At 36.7% G+C, this 25298-nt stretch overlaps 4 protein-coding genes across 8 annotated transcripts; 1 reads left to right on the forward strand and 3 right to left on the reverse strand.

Annotated features, from left to right (window-relative positions):
* Positions 1–1267: 1267 nt before the first annotated feature.
* LOC113703648 (uncharacterized) lies at positions 1268–7839 on the forward strand. The gene is made up of 5 exons (XM_027225083.2): positions 1268–1439; positions 2834–5024; positions 5537–5657; positions 6478–6537; positions 6621–7839. Exons 2-5 carry the CDS (start codon positions 2971–2973, stop codon positions 7608–7610), a joined length of 3225 nt encoding a protein of 1074 aa, XP_027080884.2. The 5' UTR covers positions 1268–1439; positions 2834–2970; the 3' UTR covers positions 7611–7839.
* An 803-nt stretch (positions 7840–8642) lies between these two features.
* On the reverse strand, positions 8643–11191 carry LOC113702904 (uncharacterized). 4 transcript variants are annotated; one of them, XM_072064004.1, is made up of 5 exons: positions 11027–11191; positions 10518–10702; positions 10393–10439; positions 9132–9195; positions 8643–9014 (listed from the first exon to the last, which is right to left on the reverse strand). In XM_072064004.1, the coding sequence occupies exons 1-5, from the start codon at positions 11189–11191 to the stop codon at positions 8777–8779; spliced, it is 699 nt and encodes a 232-aa protein (XP_071920105.1). In that variant the 3' UTR covers positions 8643–8776. The 4 variants fall into 4 exon arrangements, with proteins under 4 accessions (XP_071920105.1, XP_071920104.1, XP_071920103.1 ...); XM_072064003.1 differs by having other exon boundaries at positions 8643–9215; positions 10308–10491; positions 10528–10702; XM_072064002.1 differs by having other exon boundaries at positions 8643–9212; positions 10308–10702.
* Positions 11192–12614: 1423 nt separating this feature from the next.
* LOC140003990 (uncharacterized) lies at positions 12615–17145 on the reverse strand. Of its 2 annotated transcripts, none has more exons than XM_072064045.1 (3): positions 14628–17145; positions 13553–13663; positions 12615–13368 (listed from the first exon to the last, which is right to left on the reverse strand). In XM_072064045.1, exon 1 carries the CDS (start codon positions 16885–16887, stop codon positions 14707–14709), a length of 2181 nt encoding a protein of 726 aa, XP_071920146.1. In that variant the 5' UTR covers positions 16888–17145; the 3' UTR covers positions 12615–13368; positions 13553–13663; positions 14628–14706. The 2 variants fall into 2 exon arrangements, with proteins under 2 accessions (XP_071920146.1, XP_071920147.1); XM_072064046.1 differs by having other exon boundaries at positions 12615–13432.
* A 3529-nt stretch (positions 17146–20674) lies between these two features.
* LOC113704161 (polyadenylate-binding protein-interacting protein 6) lies at positions 20675–25298 on the reverse strand. The gene is made up of 3 exons (XM_027225875.2): positions 25111–25298; positions 22795–23257; positions 20675–21124 (listed from the first exon to the last, which is right to left on the reverse strand). The coding sequence occupies exons 2-3, from the start codon at positions 23233–23235 to the stop codon at positions 20972–20974; spliced, it is 594 nt and encodes a 197-aa protein (XP_027081676.2). The 5' UTR covers positions 23236–23257; positions 25111–25298; the 3' UTR covers positions 20675–20971.

Raw genomic sequence — 25298 nt, forward strand, 5'->3', positions numbered from 1 at the left:
GTGAGGGAAAAAAGTAATAGGAAAATGTGTTTACGGAAAATGACGTAATTTTTCGACGAAAAACAGTAATCCAAACAATGCTTATCCAAACAAGGCTATTTCTTCAAGCATTTACTTCTTGAAAAAGACCTGGAATGAATATATACTTGTCAAAGAAACTTATATAGTAAGTGCATCAATCAAATCATCCACTATGTTAGAACTCTTTTCAAAAACTACCACATTTTTAGAATTGCCACATGAGCATACATTTTCAAAGTTAGAGATTGGTGTTGGACTACTTAACTTTCCGGTGGTAAAATCGGAGGTTGAGATTCGAAAGGGGCAACACTAATAATAATGTGTAATCGAGGGGGCGTTGTTAGTACACTTTTTATAAAAGGCTTGAGAGGGCAAAGTTCAAGTTTTATAAGGATATAATTGAAAACTTTTAATATTTTAAGAGAGTGCGTAAAGAATTTCCAAAATCCCACCTCTCTTGATTGGTTCTCGCCCCTTATATCCATTTTTGTTTTACCATAAACCCAACTATAACCATAAGCTCACAATGTAAATTATATATACAATTAATTTTCTTGATTTATAATTAATTTTCTTGTATGCAAATTGTATTCGAGTTAATGTTCAAGAACATTGGAATAAACAAAATATGATATAGTTGAGGTTTTTGTTACATCGTTTAGCATTTTGAAGAGAATAAAGAAGAAAAATAAAATAGAGAATTAGGGGTTTGGATGTCAAGATGACTTTTCTTTTTACATGGGGTTTTTAAGTGGAAAAAAAAAAAGAATAAAAGAGGAAAGAATTTTTTCCTTCAAAAGTGCAAAGTAACAAAAATTCAATTAACAAGTTATAAAAATGTGCAAATTAATGAGTAGCTTAAAGAGCAAAGAAAATAATAGATAATACTTAAATGCAAAATCAATTTTTTTTTTCGAAACTTTGAAGGGAAAAAATGCAAAACTTTATTTTCTTGTTTATATTTCTCCAAAATTCACAAACCATGTTGAAAAATGAGAATGAAAATCTTTTTTGCAAGAATAAAACTGGAAAATCAAGTCTTGAGCTACCAAATATTCACAAGGATTAAGTTTCAAATTTCAATAAACCCAAAAAAAAAAAAGAGAAAAAAGAAAAACTATCCACGTGGACACCTAACTTAACCCAGTCCCGAACCACTCGTCAAAAAAGCGGTTTACCCGCTGACCCAATAACCCACTTTGACTCGGATCCTACTATAAAATAAATCGGATCTTCTGCAATCCTCACTTTCTAGGGCTTTCTTTTTCCCTGGCGTTCTGCAAAGCTGGATAAAACTCTCGCCACCCTCAACTCGAACCACCGCCAATCGCTCTCCTCCTCCTCCCGCGGCCGCCGCCACCGCCCTTTCCCACCTTGACTCTAAGCGCTTGTGACTTCAGGCATTCTCTCTATTTTTGGTGCGGTGAATAAATCTCTCCCTCGTTATATAAATCAATCTCTTCTTTATTTTATTTTAATTTATTTTCCATCTAATTGTATATGTAATTTGCAATTTTAGGGTTTTATTTTGGTTCATGGGTCCTGTGATTTATCCAGGAATCTCGTTGCATGTAAGCTAGGGTTTTTAATTTTTATCAGTTTTTGTCTATGCATGACAAACACGAAGTCTTGAGGAATTGAGATTTGGTATCTTTCTGTTGATTTTTTTATTGTGGAAGTGTGGTTTTTTCCGCCTGGTTTAAATTTTCCGTAAACCATCAGTTAGGGTTTTTATTCCTGAAGCTTCAACTGCTTCTCGATGTAATTTTCTTGGATAATGATTATCTTTTTTTTTGGTCAAAGAGTATCTTTTTTTATTTAGTTTTGCCTTTTTGGCCCCCCGTTGTGCATGGGCGGAGTAAAAAGTAGTGTGAGAATAGAAAGTTTTAGGTTTCTAAACAATGTTACTGCAGGTTTTTCCTGTTAAGAATGGCACACTCCTGAGTGCTAGTAGTGTGAGTACGTTATTTATTTCCTAACAAAACCAAAGTGAAGGTTTTAAGTTGCTGATAGGTTTTATTATTTCTTGTGCTATATTGGGAATATTTATATAGTGTTTCGTGTATGTAATTTCATTGAATGCTTCTTGTACTTTTAAGTGTGTTAATGTTGTTCTTTTTTCTTTTTTTTTTTTTTTGGGTGGGGGGGGGTTGGGGTGTTGTGGAATGGGGGATTCTTGGTTTTCCTGCCAGTGATGTCTACTATCTTGTATTCTCTATTCTGATTTGGCATTTGATATTCTGCTCCATTTGGGGAATAAAGGAAAAAAGAAGCTTCCTTTAAAAAAACCCATAATTATGTTATTAAGATGGAGATTTAGCGAAAAGCATGGGGTTGGTGTTTCCTTGGTTATTTCTATGTTCTTCCTTTTGTTCAATAGCAACTAAAGATAAATTACAAAATTTGTGTCGCTGGTCATGGTATGCTTCTGCCTCAAAGCATGGTCATGCAGAACTCTGTTGGTGACTAGGGACTTTCTTAGTACTGGGCCTTTGCCATAAACTGCATAAGAAGAATCAGAGGGGTTTGGTAATGTGGCTGTTTTAAGACAACAGCTAGCTAGGAAATGTTTTAGGGAGGTGTTCTTTTGGATTTTAGATTATTTTTTTGAAGTTGTTCAAATGCCTTTTGCTTGTTCGGGACCAGATATAATCAAAAAGTTAATTTGGGGAGCATGTTCTCCGAGTATATGGAATTCAGCCAATAATAGCTAGACATATGTGTTACTTGTTTCATCTGTTTTTTAAGAAGATTGATGCTGCATGTATACAGTTTTTATAGAATTCTCAACTGTTTGTTGTTCTGGCTGCAGGATCTATTCTCATTTTTGGTTTTGAAGATGGCCTAGGCTTGGAGGGTCACTTTCTTGTACTGTAATCATTATTGCAGTGTATAACCAACCACAGTTGTATCTGCATATTTTTGCAGTACTGAATTCATTGATTTGTCATGTCCAACCAACTTGTTTCCCAGCAGTTCCAATTTCCAGATGGGCAGATGGTACACATGGATCATTTACCTGAGAAAGCAGATTCATTGACAGGAGACATGCAAAAGAATTTTGTGGGGCATGTGTCCAGCAGTCCTATGCCGCTTCATTTTACGGTAACAAGCGAGCAAATGGGAACAGCTGAACTAATGCCCAAAAGTTCTGCGTTCCAAAATGTAATGGTATCTACCAACCAAATTGGACAAATTGAACCAAAAGGACGGATTCTAGGGTTTGGAGCCAGTGAAGGCATGCTGAATAATCTAGGTTCGCAAACAGCTTTTCTGCCAAGCAAAAGGAAGGCTGAGATGGAAGCCAAAACAAATATTGGCCCTCAGAATGTGGGAATGCCAAATAAGCGTACCATGCAGATAGGAATTTCCCCCAATTCACCCCAGTTATTGCAGCCGTTATCTCCTAATAAAAAATCCATGCAGATGCTGTCTAAAGTAGGCCCTTCTGTCAAGCAAAATCTGCCTGCATCAAACAAGAAAATGGTAAGAAATGATTCCACATCCAATAGAACAGCCTCGCACCGGGTGCAGACTCCAAAAAGTCGAACTGTGCAACATGAATCGTCCTCCAAAGTGCAGACTGAATCATTTGGAGCAGTGAGGTCCAAAATGAGGGAACAATTAGCTGCTGCACTTTTTTTGGCATCTCAAAACCCAGAAAAAACTCCAAATACAGCAAATAATCATGCTGATGTGAGTGTTAATCACGAAACTGCAACTGATTCTCAGTCTAATGGATCTGAATTGGTTGCTTCTGGTGCACATCAACAAAAACATGAACGCTCCCATGAATCTTTTGCTTTGGGAGAGTCTGCTTTGCTTGGTAAATTTGACGATGCTCAAGGAATTCCTACTAAGCTTCCTACTAGTGAATCCACAGGACACCCTCCTCTTTTGCCTGATGATGATGTTTCATTCAGTGACAATTTCTTTGTTAAAGATGAACTTTTGCAGGGTAATGGGCTTTCTTGGGCCTTAGATCTTGATATGCAAGTAATAGAAGAGAAAGAAAAGCCTTGCACGGATAAAACCGAGGATTTACATGCTGAAGGAGGTGCAACTGCAAGTGAGCAAGTCAAATCTCCAGAGAAGTTAGCTTCTGAAATTGAAGCTGAATTGTTTAAGTTGTTTGGTGGTGTAAACAAGAAGTACAAAGAAAAGGGAAGGTCTCTTCTTTTTAATTTGAAAGATCGTAATAATCCAGATCTCAGAGAAAGAGTCATGTCTGGCGAAATTACCCCTGATAGACTCTGTTCAATGACTGCTGAAGAGCTTGCTTCAAAGGAGCTCTCAGAGTGGCGGATGGCAAAAGCAGAGGAGCTTGCTCAAATGGTAGTTTTGCCTGATACAGATCTTAGAAGACGATTGGTTAAGACTCATAAGGGTGAGCATCAAGTGGAAATGGAGGATGATGGTATTTCGGTAGATGTCTCTGGCGGATCTTCTTCACCTTCACGGGCTCCATCTAAAAGCACGGAAACTCGTTCTCCTGAATTAGATGATACGAATGACAAAGAAAACACTGCAAGTCAGAAGAATGCTTCAGAAAACCAGGATCCCTCAGGTAGCTTTATTATTCCAAGTGACGGAAGTGATTTGATGCAAGGAATGATGGTGGATGAATTGAAAGATGTGGAATTTCTTCCCCCAATCATTTCTTTAGACGAATTCATGGAATCCCTTAATTCCGAGCCTCCATTTGAGAATCTACAAGTTGGTGCTGGGCGGTCAACACCTCGCTCAGATAAGGATCACACTGAAACTGATAATGAAGTTGGAGGTTCTGATTCAACATCCAAAGATCATGGGGATACACCTGATAGGGCTGATGATGCTGTCAGGAAAGATGCTGCAGTTGAGTCGGAGAAACGTAAAGAAAGTCCTGTTGCACAGAATATTACCCATCTTGCTACTAATGCATCGACAGTTGAACATACTTGGGAAGGTGCACTGCAGCTAAGTACATCATCAAGTGTCAAAACGTTTGGCGTTTTCGTAAGGTATGGTTTTTGGTGACCCTAATGAAATATATGGGCACCTTTACTGTTTTCTTTTTTCTTTTTTCTTTTTCATCTTCCTCTTTTTCTTTTTCAAAGAGAAATCCTGTGCTGTGTTTGTTGTACCAAAATTAATTGATCGTGTACCAAAATTTTTGGGAGCAGTTCCTTTTTGTTTTTAAAGAGCAGTCCTGTGCTGTGTTTGTTGTACCAAAGTACTTGCATCATTTCTACAACCTCATTCAGGAAATATGGATCTTTGACGCTAGTATTTAGATGCATGTATATCCCGTTACCCAATTGACAGATTTTGTTAAAGACCTTTAAACAGAAGTGATGTGTATTTTGTGTTCTTTGGTACAAGTACTCCCCCCCCCCTCCTCTCTCTCTCTCTCTTGTTCTTCGGTTTGGATGATACTCTTTATCTGATGTGACCATCCTATTGGGTAGGAGAATGGCAAGTGGAATTTGATATGGATGCGTTACTTTATGCTGATGTGCTATTTGTCTTGCAGTGGTGAAAAAACATCAGTAACAGAGTGGCCAAGCGCCCTGGAGGTCAAGGGCAGAGTCAGACTTGATGCATTCGAGAAGTTCATTAAAGACCTTCCTAACTCACGATCACGTGCAGTCATGGTACCTCAAGGCCCCCTTCTTTTCATAGGCTTTAATATGCGTCTCTTGTTCTTTTACTCTTCAAGCTCCTGCTTATTGCAGCAGTGGAGCTTTCTAATACTTGGTTATTACAATAATTTTGGTTTGATAAGGATGTATAGCGACAGGGTAGCAACCACATCTATGGAAAAAGTAGGTATTTGGGCGAGAATGCTTGTTCTTTTGAAGTGCATTTTATCAACACGTTGCATATATATTCCAATCAAGGCTCAAAAGTAGTTTCTTGTTCGAATTTCAGAGACTAAGCCCTTTAAATGTCCATAAGCAGATGGGGCAACTAACATGCATACTATTGCGCTGACGAATTGATCTAAAAGCTGTTCTCTTACTGGAAAATTTTTGGAACGGGCAAACGTCAAAAGCTTTGTGGTTGATGGATGCCTCTTACTATACAATAATTCTGCGTTCTGACTAGAAGTCCCATGTAGAAACAGTGTATAATTTCAATTCTTGAGAAGCTGGATTCACCGATGACAGATGATATGGGACAAGAGATCATGTCTCTAAATGTCACTAGCGATTACATTTTACTTTTAAGAAATCACTGTATATTAAACTGTATCCCTGTTTAGCAGCCAATGGATGAACAGGGCGAGAATTTATAGTAGTAGTGGAAGACGATTTCAAACACAGTTAATATTAATAGGGAAATGCTGCTATAAACGGCAACACCCTGTACCACTAGTTTACTAAAAGCACCAGAAATATAACAGCGTAATATACACGTTGTTGATTTCTATTTTTCTTCTGGGGGTCTGATATAGATCTGCTCGATGTGCAGGTTATGCATTTTGTACTGAAGGACAACTTGGCTGAAAGTGAGCGGGCCAACCTAAGTGAGGTTAGGACATTTTTCACCATTTTCAGTTGCCTTTTTAACTTTGCTTATTTGTGGCTTGCTTTTAACGTTGTGGAGTGGCACAGGCAATTGAATCATATGTCTCGGATGATAGGCTGGGTTTTGCAGAGCCAGCCAATGGTGCGGAACTCTATTTGTGCCCAACAAAAGGAAGAGTAGTTGATATGCTAAGCCACTACCTCTCAAAGGACCGCACTGACATCTTTAACTCTTCCGATAATGGTCTAATTGGAGTTATTGTATGGAGAAAAGTTCAATTAAGTTCGACATTATCACCTAATTCGTCATCACACCAGAAACATACTAGTTTGAAAAGACAACATTTTACATCTAGGCGACAGCAAGAAAAAGATTCTAATGTAAACGTGAATATGATGAACAAAGCAACACCGACTTCTTCCCATAATAGACCTCCTTCCCGTGGTGTAATCCCACCACCTTCTGATGATGATGATAGTGATATACCACCCGGCTTTGGCCCGCCTGCTGGTGGCCGGGATGATGATGATTTGCCTGAGTTTAACTTCTCTGGAAACGTTAACCCTAGGCCTTCTTCATCCCAGAACCTCCATCAGGGGGCAAGGATGGCTGCTCGGCCCGTGGACCAAATTAGGGAACTAATACACAAGTATGGACAAACCGAAGCAAGTGCTAGTGCTGGTGCCAGTAATGATAGGTGGTTAGGCAATAGAGTTTCGGATGTTGGTCTTGGAATTGAACCGTGGAATGATGATGATGATGATGATGATATGCCTGAATGGCGCCCACAAGCGCCCTATCAGCAACATCAGCCCCGTCAACCTGGTCATGGCTTTCATCAGCCGCTGCAACCCACCTATGGTAGCCAAACTGGTCTGCCAACACCACATCTGCAGCAGCAGCTGAATCCAGCAATGGTGCCTTCTCAAGCCCCTGCTACTTGGCATCAGGGTGCCCACAGGTGGGTAGAGCCTCCTGTCAACCCCGGAAACGTGCCAGGTGGAGGCCAGTACTACAGGATGCCCGGGGTCCGATCTGGACAGCGACAAGATAGTACGAGAAGTAGGGGTTACTAGTTTCTTTTCCTTCATTTTTTTCCCCCTTTAAAATCAAAAGTTCCATACAATGTAAATTAAGTTGTAGGTTTTTTTTGGTCTTCCGTAGTTACTTTTGCCTTTTACTTTCTGGAAAACGACTAGGAGTAGTGCTTTTTCTGATGCGTGGATGTCTTTCCGCAGCGATGGTCGTCTGTATCTAGATCTTTTTTTGCACAACAAGGAAAGAGGATCAGTGAAGTTTAGTACCGTCCAAGTTGCTCTGCTTTTATGTTTTTTTTTTTTTTTTGTAATCTCGTATTCGTAGATGTTTCAAATTCATGTTGCTTCGGCTATTAGCTGCAGCACAAAGCTATAACAAATATGGCCAAAAAACTCGAGATTATATGCTCACAGTTGCGTTCTTTAAGACTCGTACAATCATAGCGACAGAACCTTTTACTTTGACCAGATTCTACACCTAACCAGATTCTTTTATGTTCTTATTGTATGTTCTCTTCCTAGTTCCTCCCAAGGTCCATTAACATTCAGTAGGAGCCCTTTCAGAAAGGAAGTCAGGTCAGTCCTGAGTATTTATTATTATGGTGATTTTTCCTCACCAAATTGTTCTAACAATGTCCGTATAGAACTAGAAGTCAGATTCCTCCTGTGACCCCAATGTCTCTATCTCCCCATCCACTAGTAAATGAAGTCAAAAATTATCCAAGAAAACAAATTTCCTGAAGACCAAAATCAAAATTTTCCTCTCTACTCTTAGCAAGATTCATGACGTTTCAGTGTTATTAGCATTATTTTTGCATAGTTCAGGGTTATATCCTTCTGGTTTAGGGTGGAATCTGGAGAATATGAACAAGCACTGCATTTTCCCTCTTTGTAAGCTGAATTATCATCCTTCCAGAAATTCAAAGTTCATGGTCCATTCTTTAGTTAATTTTACGTACAGACAGTTGCTCTTTTTCAGCGTTCTTTCATCTCTCCCTGTTTGAATAGGCAAGTACCTTAACCCAATCAAAGAGAACTGATAGGAAAAGTACCTTAACCCATACTGCTAAATCTACACGCTAATAACTACAATACTTAAATTCTATACATAATGGTTGCAGCTTGTTAGAAAGCTGTGATCTGATGGCAGCATAAATGCCAAAGCTGACAACACGATATCTATGGGCTACTAACATTAAACGATATTAACCTCCTAAAGCACGTTTGATAGCTGCTCTTTGCTCAGTTGTCATTTTTGTTGGAAACTTAACTTCAAAGTTGATCTTCAAATCACCTCTATTACGGGGCTCCTTCGCAATAGGCATCCCCTCTTTATCAACCACAAGTTCATAACCAGGACTGATAATGTCATTCACCGGGATTGACAATTCGCGTCCATCCAGCGTCGTGATGTTTACTGTTGTCCCTCCTAATGCTTCAGCTAGTGTCACCGTATATTTCATGATGAGATCATTACCGTCTCTGTTGTATACGTTATGAGGCTTCTCTTCAATCACAAATACAAGATCTGCAGGAAGCTGGTTGAACTGCTCATTCCCTTTATCAGGAAATGTTATCTTTGTTCCCCTCTTCCATCCGGGCTTTACTTCAATGGATAGAATCTCTGTCTCTGTTGACATCCTCCTAAAGGAATTTTAGTCACAAGGGTGGTCAGTGAAGATAATAAAACAATCTTAGATTACGTGATCATACATTCACTGTAATATTTCAAACATAGATGAAAAACTCATTCGCAACCAAACAACAAAAGATGATGCATTCTGTTTAAGAGATGCAGCTTAAATGTTACCAATTGAAAAGGAACGCATCTGATAACTAGATTGTAAATGGCTAAGAATCAGTTTCATTACTATGCAAGTGACAGAACGCAAGACAGGGATGTAGTTGTATTCTTAACAGAAACATGGCAGCCACACCATGGTTAGCAATATCGGCCGATTCCGAAACATCTTGGCCGAGCCGTAACCGGAACGGAGGGACTGGTACGATACCGATTCCTGAATCGCAGAAAATACCATATCTACGGCGACTCACTCTGATTCGGTCGATATTGGCTGATTTGAATATGTAATACATGGTATCGACCAAAATCTCCGAGTCAACTTGGATATTTTTATAGATTGTAACTTTTTTGGTATTTTTTAATTTTTAGTAATTTTTTGAAAATTTTTGAAAACTTTTATGTGTTATAATGTGCGTATCATCCGATATTCAATCGATATACCGCGACAGATGTGAAACAACCGCAATCACGACGCGACCATGACCCGTGATGGCGAACCTTGAGCCACAGTGTGTCGAGTTCATTGAAGTCAACTGGTAAGACATGCCTTGCCTTCAGTTTCTTGAAACAACAGGTGCTACAATTTACTCAAGGGATGCATCAACCCTGTAGTTGGTAATACTAACAATAACTTCAATGAGCGCTAGCTAGTAACGAGAATTCCATCTTATTCTTTTCTTTTCCATTCCAGCAATAGCACTTATCATTTAACTAACCGTGGTTGGGGGTAAAGTTTCCCAATTATTACTGCAATGTACTTGTTGATCATGAAGCTGTTCAGAAAAGCAAGCTCTAATTACAAGGTATGGCCGTCAACGCCAGAAAAGGAAATATAACATTTTGATGTTAGCTGGAAAGTTTCATGTGAAACCAAAATAATAGAGCACACTATATTGAAGTTTATGAGGAAAGAAGTGAAAGAATAGACTTACCCATTCACGTCAACCACTGTTCTAGATATCTTCATTTTCCTAGTTGATCCTGTATAGAGCTCCTCAAGGCTGCAATTTAATTTACTTTCCACTGGTGGTGGTTTCTTTGGCATGGAGGCACCAGTTCCATCACTGTAGGTTCGGAAAATGTTATCACCTCCACCAAATCCTCCGAATGGCCCTCCTCCATCAGATTGAAACCTCATGGACCTGCCAGGACCGGCTGATCCAAATCCAAAGGGACTGCTCCCAAAAAACTCTGCGAAGATATCTTCTGCATTTCTTGGATTGAACCCATTTTGGAATCCACCTCCTGAACCTTGTGGAGGCATGTCTTTCAAACCTTCTTCACCATATTGATCATAGGTTTGTCTCTTCTGTGGATCGCTCAAGACCTGAGTAAGGAATGAAAACCATCATTTATGCTGATTGGCCTCAATTATCTATGCAACTTATAAAGTATTATAGGCCCATAAAATTTTGCCATTTTGTATCCAAATCTTTGGCTATTTTTGCAACAACCAAACATTTGACTCTATCAAGTATCAGCTTTGTCATCACCAATCAAAAGGAGCAAGCAGAAAACTCAGATTACAATAAATCCTCTAGCATAGGAAGTCAGAATCACAACGTACGGATGACAAATGAAAGTGACAACAATTCTAAAGAATTTAAAGAAAAAAAGCGAAAAGGAATATGGTCTAATTAAGCTGGTTTACTTCATAAGCCTCGGAGATTTGCTTGAACTTGGCCTCAGCTTCCTTCTTGTTGGTGGGGTTTTTGTCTGGATGCCATTTCATTGCCAATCTTCTATATGCTTTTTTCACATCATCCTCTGTTGCATTTCTCCCCACCTTCAATATGTTGTAATAATCCACCCCCATGATATATATTTATATGTATTCACAGTCAATGTATGTATCTATACTCAATTATCTCTCTTTTTTTCATCAGATCAAAAAGAGAATGCTCTGTTTCTTTTAAGAATTAAGACCACCCCATCTTTTAGCACAAAGCATGCATCAACTTTGGCTAATTTTCATGGCATTTCTCCTCTGTTTGCAGGAACTTCTCGAAAACGTATGAACTCAAGAAAAACTCAGTCATGAATAAGATCTGAACTCTGAAGAGGCAAAATTCTGAAGCCCCAAGATTATTAGTTCCTCTTTTGTTTAATCATTAGAAAGAGTAAAATGAAACACTTTTGTTTGTCAGTTGATATTATTTACGTGAAGAGTAGCGTATTTTGCGGTTGGCTCAGACTTGTTGTCTTTGGATTTCAACTATAATAACGGAAACTCGAACATGAACACCTGTATTTGTACTTTCCTCCTCTCAGTTGTACCTTTTTCTTTATTTTATCTTATCATTGGGGTTTTCTTTTTTATAAAAAAAAAATAAAAATAAAAGACCAATGTTCCCTTGTGTGGCTGTTTTTGAGGTAACATATGATTTAGTCCAACTAATTTGCGTATTTTTCTTCGAGTATTATTCATATACACACATACATGAAATATAGAATCCGTAACTCTGTAATTTGAATTATAGAAGATGCTAAGTCATGCCATTAGATTTCTACTTAACAATTTTCAGTCCAAACGAAGAAAAATTAACGTGTTAGAATTTTTTGAGTTAACTAGAGAAAGAAAAAGAAAAGAAGTTTTAGTGTCGAGTACTGGAACGTTAGTCCTTAGTTAATGTTCATGTGATAGTTTTCATGTTCATTAAGACTACTATTTAACTAGGCGTTAGAATTGACTGTTTGGATAAAAAGATATATATATTTTTTAAATTGTCTTAACGTCAACAATCTACTCTATATCTATGTTAATTATGAGGCAAGGAGAGGATTAGGAGTGAACCTATAAACTTGACGAGTATACTATTGAATCCTTTAAATTTCTCAAGGAAAGGAAGCATAAGACGACTCTAAGAGACTCTTCTTCGCCATTCGACCAGTGCCAAAGCTCAATAGTCATTTACAAAAGGATAATTGTAGTCTGGATTATCCACCATGAAACCTTCATGTATTTCAAATTTTGTATTGACTCATTCACATCCTTTTGTTACATGTTTCCATAGCAGGAAATTAGATTGCTTTTTTCTACTTGAAATACTCTGTGTATAAACTACAAAAAGACAAATATCAACATAAAAAGTTGGCCCAAATCAGACAAGTTAGACGTAATCCAACTTATATCACACAAAATTTTTCTTTATCTTTTTCTATTCTTTTTTTTTTTTTTTTTTTTGTGGATAGAATGTACAATTCAAATTGCAATACATCTAATACGAACAATTTCAAACTCAGCATAAGGCTATAAGTAAGAGATACTATAATATACATTCTTTTAACTGTACAGAATGTGCTTTAAAAGGGATGACTATACAAGTAGACATGTACAATTTTGGAGGAGACTTTTTCCTATATGGGCTGATCAAGAAACTACCTACAAAGCTTTTGTCCACTGACAGACAGAGCTTGTTACATGTTCAAAGCGAAAACAAGATGGTCATTAGCCTATACATGCTAGGGGAATATCAGAGACTACAAGAAGTCTGAGATTGGCAAGAAAACTTGTGCTATTTCGAGCATAAGAAAGAAAGGAATGATCATTTGTTTATGAAGAATGGATATGCCATGGAGGTTTGGAACTATATGTGTCACCTTATCAAATATATGATTGTTTCAAATGGTGATCGCACAACAAACTTGTACTTCGAGGATGATGATGAATATCACGAAGGTATTAATTCCTGTGTAGGGGTGCACGCCTTTGTGTTGGCAGCTCCACTCTCATTTCCCTTGAGAAACTGCGATCTGCCAGAAGTATCCTTGTAAACAAGCAAGAATTGGCTCCTCCTCAAGCAATCATACACGAGTTTCATGCAAACATGCTCCTAGCCAGCCTCGTTTACGAGCCTGATTGAAATGGTTCTTGCATGGAGCATACTCATTGCTTCTGAGTCTTCCGATTATGGTCAGACTTGAAGGTTGTTAAAAGTTTGCTTGAAAGTTCTTCGACACTCTTGTACAAGTAAGGCCCTTGTCTTGGCACCACTACAAATGAAGACCATAAAAATTGTTGAGCACGGCTAACCTTTTTGAGCTCAAGAGTAAAGTACTGGAAAAAGCAGAAAACAATGTAAGTAGGAGGAGCTCGAAAAGTATCACAAAAACGGTAGGGCAAGTCACATGATATATTTGCCTAGGTTCCACCGGGATACCTGAAAGAGAAGCTTACCTTAATTTAGCAATCCCAACCAACGAAAAGCCAAGTTCATTCAAGAACCAAGATTTTGTCCTTCATTGCCGTGTTTCTTAAGTCCAGGTGCCCCCTTTGGCATGCATATCACTGCTTCAAACAAAGACAATTTAATCAAAATCACTTTGAACTAAAAGATTTAAATAACTGATAATATCCACGTGACCTTACTGTGGACGGAAGCAAATAGATACAAAAGGAAACTACTTGGAAAAATGAGGACAACTAACTGTTAAAGAAATAATGAAAGACTATTTATCAGCCGTAAAATACTATTGTCATGGTTTTGTACCCGGAAAATTAGAAATAATTGAGGTCAGCAATCACAAAGAAGGGTCATTTGATCATTTCTTTAGGCGTCAGAAACTTAAATGATTACAAGATGCCTCATTTCCTCTTGAACCGCTGGATGTATTATATCAGCTTTCATGAACATTAAGAAACAGAATTAAACATAGACAACGAACTCAATTTGATCTTACAAAACCATGGCACACTAGTCATTAACCATCTATCTATGCAGAAAAAAAGAACTGGAACAATTCTGGAAACCTTTGGCTAGTTCTAATGTGCCAAATGATAATCATCGAGTTTGTTCAGAGGGAGTGCACTCTACCAAGACATTAAAGCTAGACAGAATCCTCTGCATAAAGCTGAAACCATTTTTCTACTTTTGCTTATTTTTAAATTTTTTAAGTGTTGGAAATGAGCTGTCGAATGTGGAATGAAATGTACAATCACCTTATTCACTACTATTTTATGGTATCCAACAAGTAATCCAACTGTCAAGATCCAAGTTAGATATTTTCATTACACGAAAGGACTGAACTGAACATCACATGGAGATCATCCCAATTGTATGTCCGTGATCTTTCCACTAAAGTAGTCTACAGACACCCAATATTATGTAAAGAATTATTGGATAAAGAAATATCTTTAGCTGTGTCCTTTTGCTTTAAGATTTAGAAAAATTATCTTGGATGCTCAACAGATCAAAAATTCAAGGCCAGATCAAAATGCTTTCTGACTACAAGACAATAGTCGTAATTCGTACCTGTTAGGTTGTCCCAGACTTCATCAGAAGCTATTAGCAACAAAACTGAGGTTTTCTTGAAAGAGATTTTCTTGCTAATTTATCCTGGAATCTCTCCATGAGGTAGCTGATTCTCACTCCACCGCTTGCTGTGCATGACAAGTTTTAAAAGTTTTGCAGCCTTAGGAAAGCCCTCCCTATGACCTTTCATCACAGTGCATTTCAAAATTTCAAAAGAAGCAGCATTTAGCACACACCCTTCCACTGATATCTCCTTCAGTAATAAGATAATCTCCCACACTTTTCCTCTCCTGAACATTGCCTTCATTATGACATTATAAACACTAATATCTGGAGCAATCCCACTCTTGAGCATTTGATCCCTAAGCTGGAGAGCAGAGGATATCTTTCCCTCTTTACAAAGGACAAAAATCATAGATTTATAGGTTATTACATCCATCTTCAATCTCTGGCTGTAAATATCTGCTGACAGATGATACACTGACAAATACTCGCCTTCCCTTATCAGAGCACAAATCAGGATATTATAGGTGGTAATATCAGGTGAAACTCCAAAGCTCTTTAAATACTTGAACACTTTCTGTGCCAATCCGACCAATTGGTTTCTACAAAGACCACTCAAAAGTGTGTTCAAAGTCACTGTAGTTGGACTAGGACCATTGGTCATTATAGAGTCCAAAAGCTTTAAGCAATCTTGGACCTTACCAACCTTACAGTAGTGCTGAATTAGAGAAGTATAACTGAAAATATCAAGCTTGACACCTGCATATTTCATTTGGTACAAGATCCTGGAAATGATTGTGGACTTGTGCTGTTTACATGCTGCAGACAGGATTGTGTTAAATGAGATCAAGTCAGGCCCATTTCTGGACCAATCAATCTGGCCAAAAAAGGTCAAAGCTTCATAAATATTTTTCTCTTTACACATTCCTTTCAAAATTGTATTATGTGATACGTGAGTAGGTTTAAAGCCTAACTCCGTCATGCACATCATCTTGGACAATGCTTCTTCTGATCTTTGATTGCAACACAAAGTATGGATATATATATTATATACCACAACATCAACAGAGCAACTCGTAGGAATAATGTCAAGCAAAATTTTGTTGGCGATGTCAGTTCTCCTCCTTCTCAACATGCCTCCTGCCAATGCAGAATGGGTATATGGATCAGGAGAAAATCCGTGTTGATGAATAACTCGAACAAGTTCACTGATTTCAACAACTTTATTGTGATGACAAAGTTCTCTGAGAACAATATTGTAAGTAACTAGGTCTGGGTTACATCCTTTCTTTGCCATTACTCCCAAAAGGCTTAATGCTTCATCAACCTTACCATTGTCACACAAAAACTTAACAACTACAGTATAAGAAATCACATTAGGCTTACAGCCATCAGCTTCCATTTTAGCGAAACAACGAAAAGCATCATCCCATAAACCATCCTTGCAAAATCCATAAATTAAAGCTGTATATGAACACACATTATGTACAAATCCCTTCTTTTGAAGAAAACAGAAAAATGCCAATGCACTACGACAACCATTCAACTTGGAGAAAGCCCACAGTACAGAATTAAAATTATAAGCACCTCGTACTAACCCCTTATCCAGAAGAACTGAGAACACAAAATACGCCTCCCTAACCATCCCAGCTTTACTTAGACCAAGAACCAACGTATTCAACGTGGGTTCGGTAGGAACATAACTCAACCTCAACAACATTTCCAACACGGTTAACGAATCGACTAAATTACCAAACAGAATTAATCTCTTCAACAAATTCGATAAACAGCTAAATGATGGCAAGAACCCACTTTTACACATTTCTTCTGCTACAAAAATCCCATATTTCAACCTCCCAATCTTGACCATCCCATTCAAGAGACAATTATAAGTCAACGCATTAGGACATGGCCCAAACCTTTTCATCCCATTATAGACCTCAACTAACTCGTCGAACAAAACATGCTCAGACTTCAAATAACAATAAATCATTGAATTATAATCATAAACTGTGGGCTTTCCGGGCACACACCTCATCATACTCAAAGTGTCCAATGCCTGTTTAAGACAACCTGAGGAGGCATGCGTCTGCATTTTCTGCTTTAATTCGTCGTAATTTAACTCGGGCACTCTGGATTCTTCATAAAAAGCCAAACTTTGAGCAGCACAAGATGTAGAAAAGGTCATAATATGATACAAAAAACACATTTTTCTGTTGGGAATTCTTGGCGGGATAAGGGTTAGGCAAAATTTCATCCCTTGAATTTTCCAGGATTTTAAGATTGAACCAAGATTGTTGATAAGATGATTGACAGGTAGCGAAACTCATGAGATTAGCCACTGTCCCTAGAAGGAGATTTTCTTGAACTTTTTTGGGGGTTTTTTTTTTTTTTTTTTTTACTATTAATCAATAAAAAGAATCCTAAAACCCTAAAGCTCTAAACCCAGAAAATGGCGGAGATGAAGTGAGGAGGGAAAGAAGGATGTTTTCGTCTGCAAACTTGTTTTTGTCTTTTTTTTATTATTATTATTTTAAACTGCTACCGTTTCTGAATGAACGATAAGGGTCCACCATCACAAACGAGAGTAGCCGGGCGGATCCGGCCCAAAAAACTTTATAATGGACTCAACGTAGAAACGGTAACTGTGGAAAAAGCTCGAATCCATTCACCACTCGAATCACCTTTAATCAAAAGTTTTTTTTTGGGGATTAACTCTACTTTGCGCCCTGAACTTGCTTTATTTTCTTACTTTACATCCTGAACTTTAACTCTCAACACTTTACATCCCAAACTCTTAATTTTGGATAGTTTGTAACTTAAATTCTCATGTTTGTCCCATTTAAGTCCAGTTAATGATTACGCTGGCAAAATTAATGAGATGAAGAATGGTGAAAATTAATGAAAATGTACTATTTTATTCAAACTACGATCCCTTCGCTGTTTTGACCATTTTTAGCACATTATCATTTAGTTATACAGTTTCAATTGCTAATGTTGTTAGCAAAATTACCGATATAAAAGATGGTGCAAAATTATGAGAATGCATTGTTTTTTTACTATGATATCTTAGCACCTTTTGATTATTTTTGGCACATTATCATTGATTTGTTTAGTTCTCTATGTAACTAATCTTGTAAAAATTGTCATTGATTAGATTTAAATAGAACAAACTTGAGAGTTCAAGGCATAAAGTATTCAAAATTAAGAATTTAGGGCACCAAGCGTTTAAAATTGAAGTTTAGGGTGTCAAGTGGAGTTTCTCCTTCTTTTTTTGATCAAATTCTTTTAGCAGGCAATGAGTGAAATTTAAGAAGCGGGAAGAGAGGATGAAGATTATAATCCACGACCTCCAACGCCTTTAATCACAATATGAGACCTCACATACAAAAGCTTCTAATGGTAGTTTCCACCAATTGGAATGAAAGGATACAATGAGAAGGAGCATCGATATCAATTATTGCATGAATTGAATTTTTAGAATATCGATAAGACATGAGCCAGGTTACAATACCGTGTTTATTAAATTTAACCCCCACCTTTTCAATTGTAATATTTTGTGTCATTTTATGTGATAGATGTATTTCAACTCGATAGCTTTTACTAATTTCATCTTTCTCCGAATATTAACTGCATCTTTACTGAAAGATTATTAGTTCAAATAACGAAAGCATTGTCATAATATGAACACACTAATTGCTCTTGATTACAAGCAATTTGCTGCCAGGAAAAGTGTATAAACGATATGACATACACTTTCGGGGAAAAAGTTAGCACTTGCTCACAAATGGGCTAAGAGCAGTTATGCTGCAATTATTGTTGGATGTAGAGGCTATTTTCATCAATTGGCTGTTTTGGTTATTTCCCGTCGTCGGTGGTTTACTTCGTGAGGCGGTAAATAAAGTTCTGTGTGTGCCTCTCTTTCTATGCATTTTATTACACATTGTATTGGATGGAGTGGTTGTCTACCATGTTGACAAGAAGCTTCTAATAGCATGATTTCCAAAAATTGAATCGAAAAAAAAAATAGAAGTCCAACGTTGTCATCACCACAGGTAACGAAAATTGGCTAAGGTGTCAAGACTTGGAACTAAAATTGGTTTATAATCATTCTACTATTTAAGACGCACAATTATAAAAATATATTAGTCTATATATCCATATTAAATGTATATAATTATTACAAATTTTTTTATGCCCTTATTTTTATTGTTATTTTTCCATTCTATAAACATAAAGTTATTTCCGTCTTGTATGTGAGCTAGATTGTTAACTTATTTCCTTTTTAAAAGAATTAATTTGTTATTTTACTAACATGTTCGTATTTAATATATATAATTATTATAAATTTTTTTAACACATTCCTTTTTCCTAATGACTCTAAATTGAAAAGCAATATGGTGTGCTATTTTTTTTATTATTTTAGTCAAACATGTAACATTAATTAGATTGTATCTTACATTAAAAAACTAAAGTACTCTAAATTTAAAAAAATATAATATAATTATATATATAATACAAAAGGGTGAGTTGCCCTATGAATGGTATCTTTGGTCAAGAGGTTATCCTGCAATTGTTATTGGATGTCTGGGCTATTTTCGTCAAATTGCCTGTTTTGTTTGTTTAGAGCAGGTATAGTTTTGGTGCATTTATGGGACATGTTGACCAAAATGGTAATTGGTAGTGTAAAAAGTGAAGCTTTTGAAAGTTGGCTTTTTGTGGTTAATTATTTGCTTTTAAAGTGTTTTGTAAATGCAAAATTACCTAGGAAAGAATCGATAAATTATTGCTGGCTTTAGTGACTTTAAAAATGGCCTTTATTACTGTGACATGAAATAAAATTGTTAAATGTCCTATAAATGCACAATTATTGAGGAAACAATTAATAAATTATTATTGGCTTAACATGAAATAAAATTGTTAAGTGTTCTGTAAATAGTAAATACACAATTATTGAGGAAACAATTAATAAACCATTGTTGGCTTTAGTAACTTTAAAAAATGGGTTTTATTAATGTGACATGTGGTGATTAATTTTAGCAATGCCAAGTTCTATGGTTTAAGTGCTTAATTGACTTGCCGAGTCCCCTCTTTTTTGTATCAATAATGATTAATACTTTTTTGGGAATGATTCACTTTATAATTTTCTAATTATCCTAATTCAAATGCAAAATAACCTTATACAATTTTCTAATTTACGCTTATGTATTCTATATAAGTGCCCTCATGCATTCTATATATTATTGTTCTCATGTATTCTATATATTTCATAATTGTCAACCTTTAATAAAAATGATAATTCTCTAATGATCTGCCTGAATTAGATAATCACATAGATGTATACTAATAAATCCACACAATAAAAAATAGTTAACACGGGAAATATTAGTCCACCTGCGCATCGCGCAGGCCATCTCACTAGTATATATATATGTATATAAGATTAAATTAGAATCGGACTACAAGTTACACATTATGCGAGATTTTCTCTTTCAACTTATTTGTATTTATTAAACCAATTTCCTCTAGAGGAGTTGGCCACCACATAAATTATGGGATGAGAGATCAATGATTCAAACCTTATCTTTTATCAATATGCTACTATATATGTGATTTCTTCTAAATCCAAACGAGTGCGTGATGCACCCGTCTGGTTCGATGATTGTTCCATTCCCATCGGTTCTCTTGGTTCAATTGGGCCAACACCCCCCTCCTGCCAGGAGTAAGCTAGAGTAGGAGCAGAAATAATCTAGATTAGGTTAAATATGCATTGTTACACCGAAAAAAAAAAAGACTTATTTGTAATTATTATTTTGATTCTAATATGCAAAATGACTTGCACGGAAGATGCGTGCGTGTGGATTCAATGCAAGTTAGTGCCATGTCTTCCACATTATGTCAGTTCGTACTTAAAATATAGCGAGTGGGTGGGTAACTCTACCGGCGAGCAGATTTTGTTTTCCGGCTGTCGGTTTAGATCAAGATAATAGACTTTGAAACGATAGCCATTTTGAGAGACCACTACACATTAGAAATCCACGATATTAACAATTTTAACCCGTTTGCTTTTGGAAATTTTCCCAATTCTTTACCATGGCCAACGTTTTTGCTGAAATTGGCAACTCGCAACCAACAGAGCACACTTTCTGTTGACCTATCAAACAGAGACAATGAACCCAGGACTCTAAGACATCTGAGCACAAGCATCTGACGACTATATACAACAACAAAAGAGAGACTATTGTTATCCTGACTTCTTCTAAGAAAAGTTCATCCCCAAAACCAGATTTGAATCCACTCTGACAAATCAAAAATTGGAAACTGGGCAGATGTGGATTCAACTAAACGGCAGGGGCCATGCCTGATAAACCAGATGATGAAGCACCAGCTTCAGTGTTCACATCCTTCAGTTTCAGGAGTTCCCCAGCACTCCCAGATTCTGGCACATCACCAATGTCCAGTGTGTCAGGAAGCTTAGAATCAACAGGATAGGCCTGCAAGACAACGGATGACACATGAATCTAATCTAAATACAGTGCGAATCAAACTAGTCTAAGCAGTATCCATATAGGGTGAAAGAGTTGGAACATCAACACTTGAGCATTGCCATGATGCGAGCAGCCTCTGACATTGGTCCCAGAAAACTAAGGACAACAATCAAGATTGACTCGTGCAACAAACTTCTACATTTGAACGACTATACCTTTATCAGAGTGCAAAAATATGTTTCTTTGATGCAAATAGACACACCTTTTCAAGGTGCCTAGATCAAACCCATCATCCTAAGTATCATATTCCTCTATACATCATATTTTTTCAAGGATTCTTGAACAGAAGCTATGTACGATCCTCTTTTTTATTTATTTATTTATTTTTTTTGTGAGCACAATGTAAGAAAAGCTGCTGATTCATAAAACAAGATATTCAAGTGTTAGTCAGCATAATCTATCAACAATTTATTTTTTTATTGTTTTGGTTGAATCAACTGTTCGGCAGAATAAAGATTTAACATCTACCATGCAGATATGAGATGTGGCATCCTGCAAAATCTACTCGTAACTTTAACAAAGACAAATTGAATATTCACCAATAATCCACTACTCCAGATTCCTGGATATATTTCAGTGTGGAAATACAAAAGATCTGAAATACCAAGTTGCAAATTTATTCCTATTACTTGCGTTGATAAGCCATCAATACGTTATTATGCTGCCTGGATCATGACCTAAATTAAAAAAAAAAAAATTAAAAAGGAATATCATCTTCTCAGTCAACAGACAGATATAATCTATCAAAATAAAGGAAATAAGCAATCAAAAATAAGATTGTTCCTGATCAATACAATATATCATCATTTGCAAGTTCGATAAAAAAGAGGTCATCAAAATACTGGAAGAATTATATAACCAAGAACAGTTACATAACAAGAAAAGACAATTGAACAGAAAAGTGCTGATGATCAACAAGAAGAAAACTATACTTCTTCTGAATTTCCTTGATACAAAAACAAACAGAAGCACCAGTCAAGCATTTATTTCCATCTCTATTAAACCAATTCTAGTTCAAAGAATTATTATGTCATTTAACCCAAATCTACTAACAGTTTTCCACACGTATGCATTGGAAAGAGGGTATGTACTACTGGCAATCATTGACTAGGTATGCTAAATTACAAAAACCTTGAAACAGAAAGAAATAGTGAAACAATTGTTTTGATTACAAGCTCCTAAGAATCTGTGGGCAAAATTAATAATTTCGTTTTTCTCCCCTAAGGTAACAAACAGGTAAGCTACGAATCAGCAATGGAGAACAACTCATCAGCAAAATAAATCCTTCTCTAGGTTAAAGATAGTGGCAACATGCTTCCTTGAGTGTGTTTCAGACAATGCAAAAGCAGTACCATGCAACAAAGTCACAGGTTAAGATCAGCTACGTAGGAAGTGCAGTTTCACAGCATACTACTATCAGGCATACAAAACTTCTAACTGGACCTAAACCCAGAAACCAATAAAATAACTTCCAATCCAATCTCCACTTACCTAATAAACAAGTTCACCACACAAAAATAAAAAAATAAAAGTAAAACTCTCAGAAGAATATAAATTTTAATTGCCTCTATACCAGAACTATAATTCTTGATCTCAAAAATAATTCAGACCCTTACCTCAAGGTGGGTCAACATGTCAATTGTGGCATCAAGGTCATAATTGTTCGCCTTATAGGCGTCAGCAAGAGACTCTTCTGATACACTAGGAAATGTCATCTGAAGATACGCCAAATCAATGTCAGACTCCTCCTCGAAGGTTGCCTTCTCTGCTGTCTCAGCCGGACTGTATGATGAAGAACCATGAAATCCAGGGTTAGTATAACCTTTCAGTTTGGTATTCTCAGCAGCATAGAAAGCATCACTATAATGGCTGTCATAGATTTGAGGAGCTTGTATTGTAGGATCCCAATGTCGAGGTCCCAATACAGCAGACTCACTTCCCCTCTTTGCCTGTACTCCTGGAAATTTAAAATCATTTCTTTCATCAGCTCCCCTCCTTTTAGATAGTGGCACATATGATTCCGCATAAGGATTCAAAGTAGATGCTCCTGCCTTCATTGAAATGGTGCATAAGAGTTCACTGAAACAAGACAGGAACAAAAAAAATTACCCAGTAATCAGGAAGTAAAAAAGCAGCATAATCATGCTGGATTAGTGATGACGAATAACTGTTTAGCTGTAAATGAGGTGGTTAATTAATGGTTCACTGAATAGGTTCCTGCCAGAAGGACTCACGCCCTAAGGTCTAACACAAGTTACACAACCACTGCAAATGAAAACCACATCCAAAAATTGAACTCACAATACTACCCAGTTAGACAACACAAGTTCAAGATTGCAAGGCTTCAATAGTTCTCTTAACCCCTGCTTTCAGCATTCATGCTAAAAGGCACCAAACACATTGGCTTACTTCTTGAAAGTCAAAAGTCAACTCAAGCCAAAATGGCTCCACAAAGTTTAAGTGGGTCTCAAGTTCTAGCATATGAAGTCAATGAGATGACGAAGTTATGTTGTTAAGATGCTGTACCATAAAGTACTACAGTTCATGAGTTTTATGGTTTTCTGAGACCAAAGGGCTGCAGTCCAAATATGATATTTCTTCACACTGCTGTCAAACGAAATATGTTCACAAGAATAAGTGTCAACCTAAGTAACTAAAAATATTGTATCCAACTGCTCTAGATCAAGGACTACAGCTGCCCCACATGGCACCATTTCGTTAAGAGACACTAAAACTATAAAAGAATTACAAGGTTTATGTCCTCAAGGACAAAGAATTAGCTGCTGAATGAAGAATATTACAGGAGAGGAAGTGGGGTGAAAATTAAACAGCTCACGCTCCTAAGGTTTTGCTAAATTTCATTGACAACATTTAACTTTTGCACTCAGAATTGCCATTTACTCCCCATTCAGTTACAACGTATCATCTAGTTAATTAACCTATATGGCTATTATTTTTTACTTCAATTTAGTCAACCATGAATCCTTCTGAATTAATTATTTAACTTCTCACCTATATTTTTTGTCCTTCGCCATCCATACATGTTAATGCAGAAGTAAGCAATGCCACAAAACAATCCATCTCGTTGCACAATATAACCAGAAATCCCTAAAAATACAATTACACAATCACTACAAGGAAGGATTCCGAATACTCACTCTATACCTCAAGTAAACAACAAAAGTACTGATAAAGAATGTGAAACATCCAGAACATCAAATCTGAAGATCAAAGTATAATTGCATCATCTTCAACAGTACTCAAAAACTAATTCTTCCTCAATTCTCTTTTGACAGTTGAGTAAACTATTTCATTTTCCACCTTATCCTTTTCGAATGAACCAATCAGAAAATTTCATTCAGAATTTGAGAAATCAAAGCATGTCTACTAACACGGACAGGCAAATTTAACTGCTACAACCTAATATACACAACACAAAAACGTCTTCACAAATCTTCTTATACTATTCCAAAAACCTCATTCAATTGCCTAATCTTTGCTTAAACCTTATTGATCACATCTTAAAAAAAAAAGTACATAATAAGATGTCAACTTCACGAGTACAACATATGCAGAGCATACACCCATGGAGCAGCGGTTCTAGGTCATTTCCGAGCAGAAAATTTCGTCGTAAAGCCACCGAAGTTGAAAATGACAACAAAAATATAAAAACACATATCACCGAACATGATTTCCTTCATATCGAACAAAATTCCAGCCATGATCCACCAATTCAACGCTTTCTTCACACATATCTCAAAATTCAACGCTTTTTTCATAAAACATGCACAAATCAACATTCACAACAAATTTAAACCACGCTCTGAAAAATAAGTTAATTAACGAAACGATTGTACTGCTACTTCAAAGCTCTCGCCGTAGGCAGCATCCAGAAACAAAGCAATCAAAAATTGATTAGAAAAAAAAATTACCTTTATTGATGAAGTATTGAACTGTGATCAATCGATCGATCGACCGACCGCTCCAGAATCAAAACTGAAATGGAAACTCCAATTTTCCGCGATCGCTTCGACGGGACGAGTTTCGAGAGATTTTTTTGCACCCGCCTACTTTCTCTCTCTACTTGTGTCTATAATAGGTGAATATTTACTCATTTAGT

The sequence above is a fragment of the Coffea arabica genome, chromosome 8c (genome assembly GCF_036785885.1).
Source record: "Coffea arabica cultivar ET-39 chromosome 8c, Coffea Arabica ET-39 HiFi, whole genome shotgun sequence".
Taxonomy (NCBI): domain Eukaryota; kingdom Viridiplantae; phylum Streptophyta; class Magnoliopsida; order Gentianales; family Rubiaceae; genus Coffea; species Coffea arabica.

What these genes read in the sequence shown, in the direction of transcription:
- LOC113703648 (XM_027225083.2), top strand. Translation starts at nt 2,971, where the DNA reads ATGTCCAACCAACTTGTTTCCCAGCAGTTCCAATTTCCAGATGGGCAG. An exon ending in CACGATCACGTGCAGTCATG is followed by an intron (nt 5,658 to 6,477) that starts GTACCTCAAGGC and finishes CTCGATGTGCAG; the next exon opens with GTTATGCATTTTGTACTGAA. An exon ending in AGCGGGCCAACCTAAGTGAG is followed by an intron (nt 6,538 to 6,620) that starts GTTAGGACATTT and finishes GGAGTGGCACAG; the next exon opens with GCAATTGAATCATATGTCTC.
- LOC113702904 (XM_027224082.2), bottom strand. Translation starts at nt 11,191, where the DNA reads ATGGGGGTGGATTATTACAACATATTGAAGGTGGGGAGAAATGCAACA. An exon ending in AAATCTCCGAGGCTTATGAA is followed by an intron (nt 10,703 to 11,026) that starts GTAAACCAGCTT and finishes TTCCTTACTCAG; the next exon opens with GTCTTGAGCGATCCACAGAA. An exon ending in ACAGTGGTTGACGTGAATGG is followed by an intron (nt 9,216 to 10,307) that starts GTAAGTCTATTC and finishes AAATTCCTTTAG; the next exon opens with GAGGATGTCAACAGAGACAG.
- LOC140003990 (XM_072064045.1), bottom strand. Translation starts at nt 16,887, where the DNA reads ATGAAATTTTGCCTAACCCTTATCCCGCCAAGAATTCCCAACAGAAAA.
- LOC113704161 (XM_027225875.2), bottom strand. Translation starts at nt 23,235, where the DNA reads ATGAAGGCAGGAGCATCTACTTTGAATCCTTATGCGGAATCATATGTG. An exon ending in ACATGTTGACCCACCTTGAG is followed by an intron (nt 21,125 to 22,794) that starts GTAAGGGTCTGA and finishes GTTGTCTTGCAG; the next exon opens with GCCTATCCTGTTGATTCTAA.